The 20,186-nt window shown below is 42.3% G+C and overlaps 1 protein-coding gene across 2 annotated transcripts in view; it reads right to left on the bottom strand.

The window, feature by feature from the left end:
* Positions 1–2,480: 2,480 nt before the first annotated feature.
* PXYLP1 (2-phosphoxylose phosphatase 1) overlaps positions 2,481–20,186 on the bottom strand; it is a gene marked incomplete at both ends in the record, with an annotated part of 36,526 nt that continues 18,820 nt past the window's right edge. For both annotated transcript variants that reach the window (XM_084267483.1, XM_084267482.1), the window contains 4 exons: positions 2,481–3,412; positions 7,240–7,379; positions 17,693–17,819; positions 18,720–18,881. In XM_084267483.1, the coding sequence (XP_084123609.1) occupies positions 2,481–3,412; positions 7,240–7,379; positions 17,693–17,819; positions 18,720–18,881 (1,361 nt within the window). The remainder of the gene's footprint in view (positions 3,413–7,239; positions 7,380–17,692; positions 17,820–18,719; positions 18,882–20,186) is intronic.

The following is a 20,186-nucleotide window of genomic DNA, read 5'->3' as shown; positions in this document are numbered from 1 at the left end:
GTTCACCATTATCATGGACATCCTTCAGTACAGCAGCATTGAGATCAGACATCCAGAGAGGGCAAACATCTGACACCCGGGGCACCTGAGGAACTGCTACTAAGAGAATCTAATTTTTCTGCATCTGCCTTACTCTCTTCTTGATGTATGACTATACAGATGAACACATTTCCTGGCACCCAACTTAACTGATTTATCTAGGAGGATTACCCCAAGATCTTCTTGAGAGTTCAAGCTGAATGCTTATTAGTTGGCCAGTAACCAAAGGTCCATAAAACTTAGCACATTTTTGCTGCTCTACAAAAAAGTTAAGTTACAAGTTTGGAAAACAGCTGTAATATGTTTGGATACAGCTGTAATAGTGTCTGGAATCTCAATGCTCCTTTGAGCCCAAGAAATGAGAAATCCATCCAAATGCACATCTCCTACAATTCACGATGAGCCTCAAAACCCCTACAACACATAAAGGGGATCTTTCAGCACAGGGACATCAAAACAAAACACTGCTATGGTTTGTCTTCAGATGGTGCAAGGTTAGAAGCTATTCCTAGCACAGGCTTTTGAAGACACCAAGGCTGGCATTTGCAGATGCTGTTAAGGGTCCAAAGCTTGTAAGTAACACACTTCAAGCACCAGAGATAACAGCTCTGGTAACAGTTTCTGCACTTAAGCATCATTCCTGCCAATGGTCACCAAACAACACCAAAGCTCCAACAGGGAACACTCTGAAAGCTACAGCTGCCTTTTGCAGATAGCTCAACAGCTCTCTGCAGTACTGGGTACTCACGTTCATACAACCTATACAAAGCGAGCTCAACTTTCAGATTCTCTCTTCCTGTTTGCCCTTCAGCACACTAACATGGATGATGACTCACAGAGCTAGTCTCTTTGACAGAAAAACAACTTTTCCAGAAGTTACACAATCTAACATGGTAGAAAAGCCCCAAATTTTCTATGATTATTTCAATTTCAGTGTGCATGAAATGTTCACCTGCTGGGAACTGGAGCATGTTAAGCGCAGAAGTTCCTGATGCAACAACCCGAGTAACAGCACACACTTACCTTGCTCCTGCAAAAAGCTTCCTCGGAATAAATGTAACAGACAAGTATACAAAGAGTCCGCAACATTTTATTTAAAGAAACACGTTCAAATGCAGCATTGAGAACAGACTGTGGAATGGCAATAGTCAGAGAACTTATGCTGAATTGTGTTTTCTTTGATAAACTAGCACCATTGAATCACAAGTCACAGACTATATTATTTCTAGAGGTGTAAAAAACCTCCTCCATTAAAAAATTTCTATGAGTTGTCTTAAAAATTGGTTCTCAATTTGCTACTCCTAAAGACGTGAAAGCAGTTGGAAGTACACATTTCATATCTACTCATTGTTCAAGGTACCCATAAAAGACAATTTATTCTTAAGTCTAAACATCCTGATCAAGGGGAAAAAACATCCAAAAGTCAGCTTCACGCGTCTTTACAAACTAAAGAAGTAAGAAAGATCTACTGTGTTATAAATATACACAGTACAACATGTACAAGTCTGATCTTACAAAATAGGAGCTTCCTACTCCATAAAAATACTAACTCAACTACAAAATGTTCTTAGTGTTTAATCAAGCTGTTTCAGGCAGTCACTACATCAAATTCCTAAACACCAATTTGTTCCATAGCGCAGCTTGAACATATTCACAATGAGAAAGACAGAAAGATCCCACCACTTCATCATGAGACTCATTTCTAACCCTAATTTCCCACTGGGGTTTAGCAGTAATGTTAGTGTTTGCACATTTCTAGACTGTGTTTGAACTATTCAAAGTGCCGAAAGTGCAATCAAAGAACAGCGATTTGAATCCATTTTCCAGTACACCTTTCTCTGGCATTGGCAACAACAGCCAGGTATTTATAGGTCTGTGAGGTCAAAAAAGGCACATGCTCATTTGGACGTGCTCAGGTAAGTATGCACAGATACACACATGCACTTTGCTTTGAAGACCCGCCCCTAAACTTTAAAAGGCTTTTTGTTTTTTGAGCAAGGATCTTCAAGAATTCCTCAGAAAGGGTTTAATGCAGGTGCCTGGAATTCATAAAGAACTTGATGCAAACTGCTTAGAATGACAGTAAGAATGGTTTTGGTTTTAAACTTAGGCTATCCAAGTATTGCTCTGGAATACAGAGAAACAAAATCTGTGCTCTCTCAGTCTTTATCAAGCAACACCCAGGCTACAGTAGCCTATTTGATTTATCATTTCCTTAATATTCAGCACAGGTGAGCACACACATATACATAACACTCCCTCAGTATTTGTTCTTCTATTGGACACCATCTGCAGTCTGAATTAAAACTATTTGAAGAATAGTTCCAACCAATATCCTTTTGTACTTACACATACAAGAAATAACAATAACTGCGCCTCAACCAGAATACAGACTTTTGCTGATACACGAGTTAACACTGCGTCCTTCTCACTTCCCTTCCCTACAGTGGTCTTCTACGACATGCATCGTAGTAACTAGTGCTGTTGAAAACTAAGAACATGTCCCTCTTGACAAACCGGACAAATTTTTCTAGTGGGCACATGGGCTTGCTGGAACGTTTGTAATAATCCCTGCAGAACGAGGTCTGGAAAGTGACATCAGCGCCATTGTACAGGATGCGGATAAAGTGCTCTTTGGGTCTCTTCCCATCCTGCCACAGCTCAAAAACTAATCTGGCAGCAAACCTAGGAAATCTGGCCTCTGTAATGCCCAAGGCACTAAGAACAGGTGACAGCGTGACATCATGTGCAGAATAAAGAACGAATACTTCTTCTTTCTTGCCTTCTGCAATACGCTGCAGCCGGTTGACAGTCTGGTTGAGGAGAGGATGAGTAGCCAATAGTGCGTACAAGAAATACAGTTTCTTTTCCTGTCTTTCTCTCTCATCCTCCAACTGATGTCTTTTAATTACTCTGAAGTGTTCCATACCAATGCAGCCAGTTTTGGTACATGGAAAACTGACATTGTGGCAAAAATAGCACAAGAGAGAATCTATTGGGTTAGAAGCTCTCAGCTGCCTGGTGGGAATGCCTACAATTTTCGCCATATCCACATATATTTTCTCCAAATCGTTGTTTTTCACCCGTAAACTGTACTGTCTGCGCTGTTCCTCTTCTAGGTAGTGGTTTCGCATAGGACAGTCGCAGCTTCCAGAGCAAAAAATGGTGCTCCACTGATGCCTCATGTTAATTTTCTTCCAGTCAAAATCTGGCAGGAAAGTGTAGAGCAGCGCCAAGGCACTCTGCAGGGTTCGACTCTTCCCCGTCGTCTCCAAGTAGAGCTGCTTTGCTGTCCAGTCCCTCAGCAGCAGTTTGTGTTTGTTTATGTAGATATCCCGTAACAGCTGTCCGTTCCGCAAGTGCTGCACAACCCCTGCAAAAGGTTTTATTTTTTAAAGAAAAATCACGACATGTGATTAGAATCTGCTTAGTCTGGGAGAAAGAAAGATAAAAGCTATACAGCTACCAATCTTACTGATAAACAAACAATTAGTTGAAGTGTTATGAACTTCAAAACTGAACATTTGACTCAGGCAAATTGCATGCAATCTGAGATACTTGCTATTCTTCAGTATGCCTCAGATTCTAGGAGTTAAACAACTTTCATGGAACCAGCTTTTTCTTACCTATATCTCACTCTGAAGCCTTAGTGCTTTAGTACTCGTTCTTTGGACCAGAGACACAAACTGAATGAGTCTAACATGACTACAAATGTAAGATGGTTATAAAGATGGATCCAGACTGCACTCAAGTCAGGTTTTCAGACAGGCACTGAGTGCTGTGCTCCCTGCAAAGTTATGGCAGCCAGTAAAAGTACCAGCAGTCAGGAAATGAATACACAGAACGTAAACTAGTGCACAGACTCACAAACAGAGCAGTGGGGTATGGCAATTGCATCAAACTTTGTCGCAGTTTTGCATAGCTGGGTCCTGGTGGAGAAAGGGGGGGGGCTACAGCGGGGGCTTCTGCAAGAAGCAGCCAGCAGCTCTCTGCAGGCCTCAGAGAGTAAACATCAGCCAATTCAAGGCCAGAGTTGCTGCTGACCAGGGCCGAGCCAATCAGCGGTGGTCACAGAGCCTCTGGGAATCACAGCGAGGAGAAGAAAACCAGCAGGCAGATGCATTTTGCCACCAGAGAAGGGAGTGAGAAGATGTAAGAAACTGTACAGATACCAAGGTCAGTCAAGAAGGAGAGGGTGGAGATGAAGCACTTCAGGTGCCAGAGAGAGAGATTCCCCTGCAGCCCATAGAGAACACCATGGTGAGGCAGGCTGTCGCCCTGCAGCCCATGAATTATGACAGGGAACAGAGACCATCTACAGCTTGTGGGGAGACCAGCCCATGCTGCAGCAGGTTTTCTGGGAGACTTGTGACTGTGTGGGGGGACCAGGCTGGAGTAGTCTGGCCCGAAGGTCAGCATCCCACGGAAGCATGCCGCGCTGAGGCAAGTGGTGAGGAGGTGACACCCCAACAGAAAGGGCTCACATTGCAGAAGTTCATGGAGGACTGTCTCCTGTGGGTGGAACCCCGCAGGACAGCAGGGGAAGGGTGTGTGGAATGCCCCCCCAGCTAAGAAGAAAAAGAACTCGGGAGGAGCTGCCTGAAAACCCCATTTCGCCAGTCCCTGCCCCACCCCACGCCACAATGCGGGGGGAAGGAGGGTGCGAAATTATGACTAAAGTCTACAAAGAAGGGAGGGGTAGGGGGAAGTAGAGGTGCATTTAGATCTGGAGAAAGCAGCTCGTGAGGAACTGACCAAAACCCCATTCCCCCATTCCCTGCCCCTCCCTATGCCATGCTGGGGGGCAGAGGGAAGAAGGGAGCAAAATCATGACTAAAGTGAAGTCTGCTAAGAAAGGAAGGGTAGGGGAAATGTGCTTTAAGACCTGGCCACGCTTCTCATTATCCGACCCTGGTTTCACTGGGTGCGGGGTGTAGTTGTAATAAATTAGTTTTCTTTCCTTTATTCTGTGTTAAGTCCATTTTGCCCATGACACTAATTGCTGAGAGATCCCTCTGTCCTTATCTCAACTCCTAAGCCTCCCAATGTATATTTTCTCCCCTTTCTAGCTGAAAAAGGGAGTGAGTGAGTGGCTTAGTGGGCATTTGGCCTCTGGCCAGGGCCAAACCACCACAGTCCTTTCCTGGTGCCCAGTCACTGGTTGGGGCTGAACCACCACAAACTTCCTTCCCCATCTTCCTTCAAGCAATACTCAAACTGCTTGATAATTCTGACACTAATGCTCTGCCTTTACCCAGCTGGAGAAGAAGAGGGTGTGTATCCTTCTCACACACCAAAACCTTTACTCTAGAATCCACTATGCTTGTGTTATCCTCCCACAGCAGCACAGCAACAGGCATGAAAGCCTTTATGCATCACAACATCTCTACAACTTGCTACGAGTCCCACACACCAGCTCAGTTACAAGCTGTGTGCAGTGATGAAACCCGTTTCGCACAAACCATGCTGCGCTAGCAAGGGTTGCTTGGTAACCTGACTAGATTTCTCCTGCTGTCACTTTGCAAGATTGACACCAGCATAACACAAATACTTCTTCTGATGGGATCGGCAAAACATACGAGGGTTTGACAGGCATGTTCTGGACTAAAAAATACAGGAGATTCCTTGAAAGACAGTTGGCAAGAGGAAAGTGTCACTGACTTCCCAAATCTTCAAAACTCACTTCATTCTGTCTAGTCAGTCTCCAAACACACTGACTACCCAGATCCACTGTGATATACTCGTTCAGTCATTGATATTTAAGATGAGCACCACAGTTAAAAGCAAGGTGGAATGGAAATAAACTGGCATGGATCCCTGTTAAAATTTGAAGACAGGAGAAAAGCATTGTTAATGCAAATTTGCAAATTAATGATTGTTGAGGAGAAAAATCCACATGTGACTGTTCTCACAGTCACATTTCTTCCCAGTTGTACAAGAGTATTTTTCCACATGTCTGTGGCAAAGTACTTCTGTATTTTCATTCCCGATGCACTGATAGGCGTACATGCAGAAAAACAAGTGCAAACAAACACACGGACTTCAGCTCATAGCAGCCAGCTACTCTATTTTAGGTAGAGAGCGTGAGCTGTGGAACCTGGGAACATCTGTTTCTTCCAAATTGGTGACTTGTTTCTATAATTCTGCCTTCTTACCTTCTGTCCCCTCACACTTCCTATTGCCTGCTGACAGCAGTCCCACATCCTTTCCAAGTCACCCTTTTATCACCGCTCTGATCCAGTACTACCTCCAGTTTCCCCCTCTACTCCCAAGCCCCTTGTTTCTGCCTAATATTCTCAATGCCCCAGCACCACAATACTCCCAGCTCTCCACAGTCTTTCTTCTATACAGTCAAATCCCTGACCGCAGCTCTTCCAGTCACCCCCATCTCCGCTGCTCTTTTGGGACAGATATACTCAACAATATATTCACCAGCAGCACTGGGCAGCCTTTCTTTCTCTCAGGGGTAGGATTGACAAAGTCTTGACACTATTATTTCGAAAATTTGTTTGGGATTTAGCTGCTGGTATTTCCACCTTTTCTCCCAATACGTAGCTCAGCAGAGCTGACAGACAAAGTAAGAAAGTCAGCTGCTTTTTCCTGTGGTGAAAACATACACAAATATGCCAGAAAGCTCGCTCTTGGAACTTCGTTACAGAGCTTGGTGAGGGGGAGGAAACAAGCACCAGACAGACCTCTACAGTTTGTCTATTTCCATAATACAAGTATCAAATGTGCCTGTTACATCAGTAGTTACATCACAAGTAAAAACTGGCAACTAAGTGTCCTTCAGTTCCAGGGCCATTCTGCATCACAATGGGAGGGTAACACTGTGTCAGATCTTCATAAAGAGGGGTTGAGCAAGGCCACTTGTCACTACGGTGACAGAGCAATTTTGTGATGCAGAGCAACATCAAGGAAAGCTGCTCTGATCTGTTACAAATCGAGTAAGAAGAGATGCGAAGCTTCATCGATCGGTAACAGCACTGGCCAGCATGGTTTCTAGAACTGCTACCACTTTTAGAGTAGAGAGTCTAACACTTCATTCATATCCCAGCATACCCTACGCTACGGCCGACGTTGGAAGCTGCCCATAAAAAAGCATGTTTTTTCACCATAAAGAAAAACAGAAGCTCCCTTTTTCACCCAGACTGTATTTAACAGAGCAGAAGAAAAGAGAAAGCCGCTATGGAAACATACCTGTCTGTGTGAGCTCTCCCATTTCGCACAAAGAATGACTGGGGTAACGAGGCAGGCTGCTTAGGGAGCCATCCAGTTGGGCTGCAGACCCTTTGGACATATGCTTAATGAAAGCTTCAAGCTGAGGATGAGAAGGTTTCCTAGAGAGAGAGACCAAAATGTGAAAACTTCCAAAAGCAGATGGGAAAACAGCTCCAGAGAGTCAAGTATTCTAAGTATGTCAGCTCAGAAATTTCATGGCGCAAGGTTATTTCCCACTGAGACAACATCTGCTCTTACTCAGGACTTCTGCAAGCATGAAAAAGAAATCCAACTACTTATTAATTACCTAAGAGCTACAGGGAAACTGATGTCTTATCATCTGAAAATGATGATACCTTTCAGTAAGTCACGTGGAAATCACTAATACTGCATACCAAAAAAATCCTCTTCCCAGTTTCTGAAGAACCATTGCACTTTAACACCACAGCCAAAGGCACCAGCAATCTAAAGGGGTTCAAATAACCCGTATTTTAAGTAGACAATTTGGAAGGTTTTGTAATGTACAATGCTAACTACAACCTCAGCCTTCATTTCTAACTGCTTTGGCTTCAAATCCAACAGCAGACGTAGCCTCAATGAAGCGGGACACAGACAGGAGTACCCAGCAGCCCCATTAAATTCAGAAGTGATTGTTTTGGGTTTGTACTGCTACCTGGGAAGAAAGAATCCAGCACTGCTGGGCATTTCAACAGAAGAGACACGCACAAAACAATCTGGGTTAACTCACTGCAACAGAGCTCAAGTCCACGACAGAATGCTTAGATCTCCTAAACTGTTGTGCCAACTTCAAACAGGCTACAGGCTCAGCTCGCTGCTGTACTGAAAACAACACACACACACACAAGTCCAAAATGATGCAACTGAAAGGGATTAAAACTTTAAAAAAATAGCCCATGACCACACTTCTACAACAGAAACACATAACGCAAGTAGGGGTTGTTAAATATCACCGTTCAACAAACGTCACTCAGTCACCTCTCTACTTTTGTGCAGAGCTACATTGGAAACTGTTTGGCAACCCAACTCTGCCCCAGATGGTTCTAATTTTAACAGGCCTTTCTGACTGAATACACATTTTTTTAGGTTGCTCACAAAAAAATAATATATATATAAATATATATATAAAGATATATACTCAAAAGAAGTGAAACTTGGGCAGAGAACTTCTACAGTAGTCTGAGGTTTGTGCTTACTGTTCATATTCACACTTTGCCAGAAAATTAAAACTGTTTTGATACCAAAAGTTCCCATCTGACAAAAAAAACCCCACTCCCAAGCTTCAGAAACCACGAGCAGGAACAATGTCACTACTGAGGTAGGGTTGAGGGTCTGGAATCGAAGCTCAGCAGCACAAGGCCACAGAAAAGCCCACTCTGAAAACCCTCAGTGAGAGAGCAGCTCTCGCAGGGCGACGCTGCTGGCGTGCAGACACAGGAGGCTTTGTAAGGATCAGTGCCTCTGTGGACAGCTCCCTGTCACATTGTTTATCATTTCACAAAACTTGAATTTGACAGTATTTACTCCATGGGAAAAAAAAAAATATTGGGAGGAAAATCTTGGGATAAGTTATTATACAGCTGCCAGAAAGAAAAGATGCAAAAATCAGAGAAAATTACTTCAAATTGAACGGAAAACCAGCCAATTCATGATGTTCTAAATCCCCAGCTGCTTCTGTATATTATAATTTCAACACCACCAGTCAAGATTTATACTTGAGAAGCAGAGGTACATAAAATTGGCTTTGTTCCTTTCTGAAGCAGTGGAGGTTTCCTGTTGTATGAAGCGTGCATCAGAAAGCTTAATCTGGCTCCAGATGTGAATTTCCAACAGAATTTTTTGTACACTATTTTCACAGCCCAGCAGTGCAATCCAAAAATGGAAGAATTAATTTGAGAAAATTAAATTAAACCCATTAGTAAATAGCTATTTTAGCTTATTGCAGATGTAGTGGGCTGAACTACCAATTTTCAAAACCTTGCACTTTAAAACACTCTAAATATTAATAAAGTGTCAACCCCACTTATTTAATTAGCAAGTTCTACAACGACATGTGCAAGAAAACTAAGAGACCTGCAATATCCATCCTGCTGCCTGTGCTGCGTTGCATATGAAGCCCTGAATTCTCAGGGAACCAAACCTGTCCTGATAAAACTGTCAGCAATCCCTTGTGGGAAGGAAGAAAGGAAAGAAGGAAGAAAAATCCTTATCAATGCTTTGCAAAAAGATTTACCAGCCTAGATAAACTATCATCCAAGATAACAGAATAATATGGCTAAATTGTAAAATTATACTCCTGTTTAGTAATCCAGCTTTTCATACACATGTCGATGCAAGTTATTTAATTTGGGATTACATTCTTTTTAAAGCAAGCACAAGTTAAGCAGATGCTTGCAGAAGTGGATTATGAAATGTGACTGTAGACACATTTCTGAGTATAAAGTCAAAGCTTGCTGCTTGTTGAACATATTCCAGGGGAAGAAAATAATCAAAGGAGGGAAACAAACCATTCTGCCTGAGGGGCAGAGCCATCTCAGGCTACACCGTACTTCTGTCCTGCACGTAGCCCTCACATACGTAACCAAATTGTGAGCATACTGGCAATTCTCCTGATTAACTCTGTACAAGGAAACAAAACCTTATTTTTCTCAACAGCAACATTTACAGCATCCCCTAAGCTACTAGCTAACAAATGACTCCTCCTCCCTAGCCCAAGATTCCTCTTTCATTTAGAATGAGAATCCTCCTGTTGAATTGGCCGATTTGCAGATGCTGCAGGAGATGGAGTATCTAGGCAACACAGCTAAGACTGCTGGGACTGTGTGAGCAGGAAGCAAAGGACTCACTTGTGTAGTCGAAAAGACTGAAGTAGCCTTAAAATTTTATTTCTACAGAAGTAATTGGGAAATAAAAATGGGCTAAAGAGATAATCCTTCTGTAAACTTGCTGGGCTGTATGAATGTAAGATAACACATGTGGGAAATGCATTAAGAAAATAAACGTTCCAAATTTTGTCAGAACGTGGAATGGCTTTTCACCTAACACCACCAGTAACAGCCACACTTTCTCCTAATTTTGAACATCTATTTCCCACTTTTAACATCTGCTAATATGCCTTCTTACGACTTCCTTCTTGTAAAATGAAACACTGTTTATCTGTGACAAAACTGGGGATGCTTGCTTTCCCTCAAATAGCCAGCGCAGCTTGTCTTTTTGTTATTCTCAAACTAAACACTGGGATAACAGATGTTACCCAGTGTTAAACAGATTTAACGGTGTAGTTTTCCACACTCCAGCATTAAAACAGACCAACATTTAAATTCTCATTCAACATTAAATATCTTATTTGCAAGGGTCTTTTAAAAGACTTTAACACCAAAATGTCACCTCGTCACTGCTACACTGCAAGCAGCATATGTGGAAGGAAGTCACAGGGTGCAACTGGTGGCAAGTTTCTGCCAGCAACTGAACCAACATCCTTCCATTAAAACTTCCCTTTTCCTTGAGGAATTTAGATACAAAAATGTAGAGGTTTGTTGATATTTTTAATGAGAAGCAAACACTAATTTGCTGGTTGTTCTGCAATAGCACAGCTAAGTGGGAAATACAGTACCAGACTGAGCGTATGCCCAGGACAGGTCAGAAAACCTCCTGACAGATTTTGGATGGCTTAGCTATACTGGCATACAGTACTGCATCAGAAACACATGTGAAAGTGTGCTTATTGCATCTACTGTGTATGTGCGAAGGCACAAAGCCCAGCTCCTGCAGGTTGACATTAAGTTTAAACGTATTATACAGCAAAGCCTCAATTCTTCTGTAGCAGCACAGAAGCTGTTATAAAGATCTTTGCACCCCATCCCCACAAGAGTAGATGAATTCAGCCCTTCAAGGTCAGTACTCCGGAATGGCTACAGGAGACAGTGAGGCTTTCAGCCCCTGGATAAAGCCATGCTTAGACTGTTTGAGTGCAGGGAAGCCTCTGTGCTAACTGGTTAGCAGTTTGAGCTAGCTGCCTCTGTTGGTTTTTTTTAAAATAATATAATAATAATGATGATGATGAACCATGGCATGGTAGTTAATTAACAGAGCAAGAACAAAGACATCCTTACTTCTCAGGGCAACTTAGGACAACTCAGGAAAATATTGCGTAGGGATTTATATTGCCTACTTGTGGAACACTTTCTTCCCTAGTGATCCTTGTGAGCAGAAACTGGTTTTATTGAAGAATTAAAACATAAATGGAAATCAGATCTAGAGCAGTTTTGTTCCTCCTTTAGACCTAAGCTGCAAATCAGACCAAACAAGGTCAATTTTGGTAAATATTCCCCTCCCCTGAATCCTTAAATTAATCAATGAATTGATTGATTAAAATAAATTCGTCGACAGGAACAGGTTGAGATTCCTTTAACACTCTTTGCTATCAAAGTTACTGGACCACTGAACTACATCTACTTATGTATACTGCAAATGAAGTACAGTGTAAGCCTTGTTTCTTCCACAGATCTGATGGCCAACCAACCAGAGCCCTCACTCTGCCTTCTGGTGCATTAAACTGAACGCTCTTCGGAACCACCCCCAACCCTAAGACTGCACATCTATAAAATTGCCAAGTTAATCTCATTAAGCTGAAGTATAATATTTAAGAAACCAAAGTGGAAAGACATCATCTTGAACAAGACTCTGCAACTACAGTTTATTTAATATTTTACACGTTCATAAAAATGCAAGAGAGGCATAAATAATGCACCTTCACCACCACAGAAGATGCTACAGACAAAAAACTATGTTGGTCAAGGTTATGATTAAAAGAGAAACCACAATAAAAGAAATACTTGTGTTACTGAGATCAATTACTAAGGGTCTTTGTTTAGAAGCTGAAAGTGAATAGTTAGCCACGTAGAATACTAACAGCAGCCTACTTGCACTTTGCAGAATTCAGGAGTGGTGAACGGTGAGCTTTTTACTCCTCTTACCTCTCTTACTGCACAGTGCTATCCTCTCACAGCACTACACTCTAGAGTTCTGCAGGAGACCTATGTGCTCAGGACAGAACTGGTGGAGGTGGACACTGATACAAATGAAATACTGTATCTTTTTTCTTCCTTCCCAAACAATATTTATCTAACCAAATGTCACTTTTGTTAGCAAATGCAAATTTGCAAAAGCCAAGAGGAGCTTGCAGAACCCTCAGTGTGTCACTTGGTAAGGAAACATCAGCACGCCAGGCCAGTCCCAAGCTTCTGACAAATGAACGTTACCTGTTTGTAATTGCATCGTGCCAGATTCTGTCTGCTACATGTACCACAAGCTTGTCCCTGCTCGCTTAAAATGCAAAAAAAGTTCTATAACTTCAAGCAAAAATAACATGTTTTCCATGAAGTTCAAGTAGACAAAACAGTGGTAGATGAAAGGACTATCCTGTTCCTGTTCAGAAGGGAAATGGAAAGAGCCCCTAAGAACAGCAGCAGATTGCTGTAGTCTACAGGGTGGATCCTTAAGACAGCGTTGGTACTGCTGGGGCTGATTTATTCACAAAGGCCTTAGAGCTTTTCCATTTTTATAACAGACGCTCAGAAGAGGCCTCAGGAGACCTTCCTGAAACTAACTCTGGACTGGGCGATGCTTTGACCAAACTCCAAGTCAATTCCACACCTCCCTGAGCTCGCAGTATGATACTTGCCTCTCCCACACTTTTCTCTCTCATTTGTCTGGCAGTTTCAAGACATGTGCATGTTGAACTTAAAATTCAAATATTTGTTACTAAGCTTCTTATGATTAACATCAACACCTCAGAGTGCCTTAATGCATGTGCCAATTAACCCAGCATACTATCCAATTACAGCAGTCTTCTGAAATCATTGTCGCATCTTCCAAAAAACATTTCTCCCCTCTCTCACATAACAAACTCAATGAAGAAACGCTGCATATTTGTTTACTGTTGGCACTATAAATGTAAGATGCAAAGGGAAAAAGAAGTGGGAGATTAATTTATTCACCCCCCCATAAGCAAACACTACAATGAAAGGATCTTCATAACATTATTCAGTTAATTTTCTTGAGGAAAAAAGTATATAGTATTCAGTTCCCTTTGGACATTTGCATCCAGAATAATAATGACAATAATACCAATAATAGTCACTATTATTAGTATTATTGAAGTTTTAGATGGAAGAAATCTCCAAAGCATTTAATCCATTTGCTTATATTCGTTCCACACTTACATGTCACAACTCATAACTCACAAAACTGAAGCGTGACCTCAAGGCTATTTTGCATACCCATTAGAAGTCCATGGGGCTGTGGCATAATCTGCTTAATTAATGAATTCCATCAGCTGAATGCCAAGTCAAATAAAGAACAGACCAAATACGAGCAGCATACTTATCTGAAACTGAAGTCCAGATAGTTTAAACAAGCCAGACTTTCAATCAGACATCTCAGCTTAATTACAGAGCACCTTCAGTTCAGAGGCAGCAATTCTATACCTTGCACTGCTCTCCCTATAAACACGTTTACAGCTGTGCAAGACATTTACATCACAAAGGAATAGAAGCCTGACAGCCAAACGTGGCAAATAGCTTCCTGATGTTAAAGTAATAAACGTTCCATTCAAAACAATGGGGGAAGCAGGAACAATCCTAGCTTTCTTCAGAAAGGTCAGCTTTAACACATCTGGCCAGAAAGTTACCAGGCCAACTCCTTTAATCTTCCTGCTGCCCTTTCAGAGCTGGCCGTGAGATTCTATTTTACATAAACTTTGCTCTCAAGGAGACAAGGTCTTTTTAGTTCTCCCCTCACTTTCAGTGGCTGTGAATGGTAGTGGATGTATCATCAGTGTACACATTCATGTTCTAACGCTTCACAAATCAGTAACAGCCAGGGGTACCTACACTGCCAGCCCTCTCATATCCCCACACTGCACACTCTTAACTGCTTGCCTTGGTCATTCTGTTGCCAGTGTCAAAAGCTGCACAACCTGCTTGCCTTTTATGGGTAGCTCTCCTGACTCCAGGGCCTTCATGTGGTATCCCATGCCCGAAACTGAAGTGGAAACAGCTATAAAAGCTTCTCTGACAAACACAAAGCTGAAGTCTTGCGTGGCACTGTAATACTGAGACATACAGCTACTCACCCAACTCTGTCACTTGCAGTTCACATCTCTGTAATAAAGTTTCACACATGCATTCTGGCATGTCAGACACTGAGTAAGATCAGGAGATCAGAGCCTTTAGGAACTGCAAAAGGAATCCAGATCGTATTTCTTTACGTAGTGTTTCATGCTGAAAATAATCTCACCCTTAAAGGCAGGTCATTAAAAACATTATCACAGATATTAGCAAATTACTCATTTTTCATCTTGTTAGAGAAATTAATTGCCTGCTCAATTTCATGGCAGAGATAATGAGTCTGGTCTCCTGTCTGCAGTCTCAGGCTGCATAACTAATTTCACAGAGCCAGGCAGCTTGCAGAGGGCACAGGACCCTGTTGGGGTGGGCACCTTTCGAAGAAGTCACACTTCTCCTGGAAGACGTTAGGTAAGACCACACACAGACTGCTGCTTCTTGACAAAAGAAGCGGTTTGGTGGGAGCTGAACTATAAATACAGAGAAGCAGCAGCCAACATGACAGCAGGGGAAAGGTTTGTTAAGAAGAATTGCACAAGGTAAAAGGTCCCAGACAACCATCACTTAGAAAACTCGTGCAGTAAAGTCAGAAAATCAGATCTTTTGGGCTGCATTCACAGACAGGCATTCCAAAAGTAAAGCCTGCTCTCAAAAAGGAGGATATGGTTTTGCCCAGTTTCCGATTGTGATACATGTACCAAGTAGCTAAGAATGATGTAAGTCACTCTAAAAACAGCAAAACTAGAAACTATTTGAATCTTCTAAATACCAGTGACACATTAGTTATAAAAAGCATATTCCTCATGTCTCTTTCTGCCCATTTTACTCTGAAAAATGCGTGCGTACATTCGTGTGTGTATACCTGTACACACTGTAGACAAAAGCCTGCGTGTGTGTGTGTGTATATATCTTGAATACTGTATTTTCCCTGTTTGGGGGGGGGGGGGGTGGGGGGGGGGGAGTAGTAAATTTTCCTCTGTTTAGATCTTGACACAACATGTAGGCAGACAGGTAGGGTGGCCTGAATATAATTTCAGAGCTCTTCAGCCTGTTTCCTACAAGCAGGCAGACACACAGATGGGCTAAAACTGATGACAGCCGTTACTTTTCAATTACTCACAGCAAATAGCATTAAAACACTGACTACACCTGAAAACACTGCTGCAAGCCTTGCAAATTTCAGGACACCTAAGAACAAGGGTGATTTCTTTTATAGAGCCAGGTATCTGGAAAGAAATGAAACATGTTTCAGGTTTCTGCAGAGAAAGATCCAATTTGCTGACCATTTCTGCCAGCCATCGGGTGCATGACTGTGTGTCTTGGTTCGCAAACCTCTACTCAAGCTTCCCATTGCTTTTACAAGCATATTGGGTTTGTGTGGCAAGGTTTTGCTAGCAGAGGGGCTGCAGGGGTGGCTTCTGTGAGAAGCCTCCCCCATATCTGACAGAGCCAATGCCAGCCAGTTCCAAGCCCGACCTGCTGCTGGCCAAGCCCAAGCCCCTCGGTGACGGTGGCAGCGCCTCTGAGAGAACATACTTAAGGAATGAAAAAAACCCAACTGTGGGGCAGCAACAGCCAGAGAGAGAAGTAAGAAGATGTGAGAGGAACAATTCTGCAGACACCAAGGTCAGTGGCCCTACCATGCAGCGTTACTACTGCATTTGCTTTTTAATATACCTGAGTCTGAAACTGATGCAGGACCAGATATGAAAATAGGTTCATTTTTCCTAATGGAGCTGCCACAGACTAGCTAATCGCAAACCTGAAGGTGTACCATAATCCATCTTCTCCTTCAGAGAGCCTTTTGTTAATAGCCTGCTGAGGAAAAGCTGAAAGGACACACTACTATTTCAGGTATAAAAGATAAAATCATAAATGCTACTGATGACCAGAATTGACTAGAATTTTAAGGAACATGGGCCATGAATCTATCAAAACAACAAACACATATTTGATGTATTCGAGTCAGGAACACACTTTCAGCATGTTGTTAATACTTCCAATGTGACAGAGTAAAGCCACTTCTGAATAACTACACCAGAAAAACATGATCATAATTTCTCTGAAGACAGGCAGGATTCCATGCTCTTCTAGAAAAAGGTATTTATCTGCACTGCTTTGCACAGCAGTAGGTCAGGAGACTATGCTTCTGTTCCCACGTAATGTGTGCAGGTACACACAGCAGATGCAGCCCCAGCCACTGAGGTCTCCACACCTGACAAAAGTGTTGTTTGCTTAGAGGTTTTGCTAAAACATCTGGTAGTGTTCCTTGACACCCTTAACCGTAAGAATTCAGTAGATTCACCAGAAAAACCTCTGCTGGGAAAAAAAAAAAATAAATAAATGATACCACAGATCCTCCTTGAAAGGTAAAAAGGCGCCTGTAACTACGCAAGCTAGGACAGCAGCTGGTGATTAACACCATCGCTGTTTATTTCTACACCTTGCTTCATCTTTATCACTGAGTAAATTCTAAACAAGAAAGTTCATCCACAAGGAAGAGAAGCAATTCGGCCTCTATCTGCAGTTGAGACTGGGGCAGGTGTGAAGACAAGCAGCACCAAGCTGCAAAACTCGGTGTCAGAAGCACAGGAGGCGGAACCAGAGATGTAAATGATGTCTCGGGGGCAGTCGACAGAAGTAACTTGTGTGTGACGGTTTTAATCAGCGCTCAGGAGCTACAGGAAAAGGGCAGTTTTCAAGTTGCAAGCAGTAAGCTTTCTGTTTACCTTGTACTGTATTAGTTAAATGTAAACCTCCCTGCCTACCCCCCTTTTATTTCCTCCTTTGAAAGTAGTTGGAAACCAATCATTAATTTAGGGAAACTCTGATAACCTGTATTCCTGAAATCATAAAAAATAATCACATAAAACACAAATGCCATTTTCTTGTGGCAGTGGCCAACTGAGACACTTGTGTTTTCACCCAGAAGGAAGCACGCGTAGCTGAAATGGAAGAGACGCTCTCAAACACTGCACTTACATTCTCCAAACAGGCAGGAGCTGATCTAAGAGCAATGGTAATTAAATATTCAATTAAGCAGCTTTCGCTTTTTACAGAAATACCAAGAATTTCTTCTGGTCTGAACGGGTAGCAACTAATAGTTCCTGTTTCAAAGGAAATATTGCAAACCACTGATGCAGGGCTTTTTTTACTTAATCCACCACAACACAGTAACAGCGGAGGTCGCAACGTACTTCAAGCTGCAGAAATTGTTTCCTGAAGAGGAACAAAATAATTATCAAGCAAAACATGCATTTAGTGATGATAAAAGCCAAAAATTTTACCTGCCAGGCAGCAACATACAGTCAATGTCAGGTCTCTTTGTCTTGGGAATGGCATACAGTGGATACCTATCGCCGTGTCGGATCAGCACTTGCACTGACACTAGCTTGAAATAATGAGGTGCATGGCCTAAGGTGGGGGGGGAGGGGAAGGTGGGGAGGGAAGAATAACACACAAGAGAAAAAAAAATATAGTTAACTGAGTGTTATCTATTCTCCTGCACACTTTAAGAGAAAAAAAAGCAGGTATAATTGGGTTTCTGAAAGTAAACCTCTGAAAGAAATGATCATTTACTGTGCGACGACAGGCTTTGCTTCAAACGGCAAGACAAGCTGGACAAGACTCAGGTTTGTAGCACATTCTCCACAGTACATCTGAAGTCCTAAACCATGCAAGACATGATTCAAACACTCACCTCTGCCAGCATGATAACGCTGCCCTAACTCTTAAGGATGCCTCTCTTCTGGACCACTATCACAATGACAGATTTTGCAGCACACCTTCACTGGAGCCTTCTGAATCACTAGTTTGTGATTCAAATTATATACATTAGTGGGGTATCCCAAGGAGGGAATTCATTCAGACTAATCTGCTGCTGCAGCCGCTGTAGGATGAAGAATGCAAATGTGCCTATGACCATGTCTGATGGTTTGGAGTTCCAAAATTAATTAATTCTGAGTGTGTTTTCTTCCTCAGATGTCAGTAATATAATTTGCAATGCAGCTCACTTGTAATAAGCATAATAATACAAATATTAAATATCTACATCACTCCCAACCCTTCCAATTCTAGCCCTCCAGCTGACCATTGACTAGAAACAAAACCACTTCCATGAAAATCAAAACAGAGAGGATACATAGAGAAGGGGAAAAGAACAGCACATCTTGAACAGTTCAGTGTAATGCAGCCAACAGCAGGCATTTGCTGCACCTTCTCCAAGCACCAAAGAAATGACAACACACGAAGTTATCACTTCCCCTGACAGCGTGCAGAAGCAACTGAACTGCCATGTGCATCCCCAGAGCTTACCTTCCATGCTGCGCTCAGCAACCGTGGGCAGATTGCAGTAAATGTGAGCTTCATAAACAGGGTCTATTGCAGGAGGCTCAGTCAGCAAGTCAGGCATTATTCTCTTTCGGCTTTTAGGATTCAAGCCATCTTCCCTGATAGGGTTTACTGGAATTAAATGCACTGAAAGACACAAAACACACAGTGCATATCCTTAGGAAGGCTTAAGGACATATAGGACTGACTTTTCTGATTATTTTTTTTTCTTTTCAAGTAATTTTTTTTTTCTTTTCAAGTAATTTTTTGCACAAAGCCTATGACAGGCTTGCATGAAGCTCTATGAGCATGAATTGGAAAAAAGGGCCCTAACAGGCCTGGCTGTGTCTCATTATTTTAACTTACAAACTGGCCTTGTGGGGCATCAGCAAAAGATGTGGCACAGTTATGATAATGACGACAATGATGCTACAAATCACTGCAAAATGAACATAGTCAAGATTGAAGGGTCTGGATTTGGATTGTCCATCTTTTTTCCTTACTAATCCCCACCCTTACACGGCTGCCTCACCAGCCTTAAACAGTCTGACATCTCCAAAGGAAATACACGCAGAAGGTATTTGTTGAGATGTAACTGAGACGACCACAAAAAGTGTTAAACGCAGAGCCATGCCAGTAACACTGACACACACAGGCAGGGAGCAGAAACACCATCTCCAGGCTTCCCATATCAGGATTAAAGGCCAGAGTTGTACTGATGATGCCCTTCTACCTTGTCTTGTGCTTTGTAAGCACCAGGTAATTTCTCAGCCTTGTAAGACTGCACTTGTAATAACAAATGCTCTCTTCTTTATTTCCCCGTTAGTGCCTTCTGGTATTTGAACAGGGGTTCAGATGTAGATGGTGATGAGGTGAAAGTGAGGAGGACAATGTTGGTATGTTTTTCCCATTAGTCTCCTGTGGTGAGAAAAGAAAAAAAAAGGAAAGAAAAAAGGAAGGAAAAAAAGACAAGAGAACAAATTTACTAATTCTTCTTCTGGTTCAGTTCCTCTTCACTCTCAATCCTAACTTTAGAGGTGAATTTAATGGGTGACAGAGTTTTGCCGGGAAAGAAAACCAGTGAAGACAGCAAACTGAAGCAAAACACACAAAGAGTTTTACAAGCACGTAGCTGTTAATGTAACACAGGCTCTTCATTCTTACATTACAATGCACTACTTCAAATATTTTTATGTGGTTTCCCTTGGGCTGCCAAAACCAGAACTCAAGCATGCTCCATACCCTGGCTAACACCCGCAAAGTGCAGTGACATTAAACTTTTCTTTCTGCCACCTCAGAGTTTGCGTAAGACTGCCCACAGGATGGTGCCTGGTGAGAACACGTAACTGTAACCTCAGTCACTTCAACTGCAGAGCTCGGCTGCCATTCCAGCATTTGTTTATCAGAGTCATTTCTCAGCTCCATGCTCAGACTGCCATTACTGTGAGACAC

Source organism: Gallinula chloropus (genome assembly GCF_964237585.1).
Source record: "Gallinula chloropus genome assembly, chromosome: 8".
NCBI classification, from domain to species: domain Eukaryota; kingdom Metazoa; phylum Chordata; class Aves; order Gruiformes; family Rallidae; genus Gallinula; species Gallinula chloropus.
The sequence above is the reverse complement of the archived record's forward strand: the minus strand, read 5'-3'. Positions and strand labels throughout refer to the sequence as shown.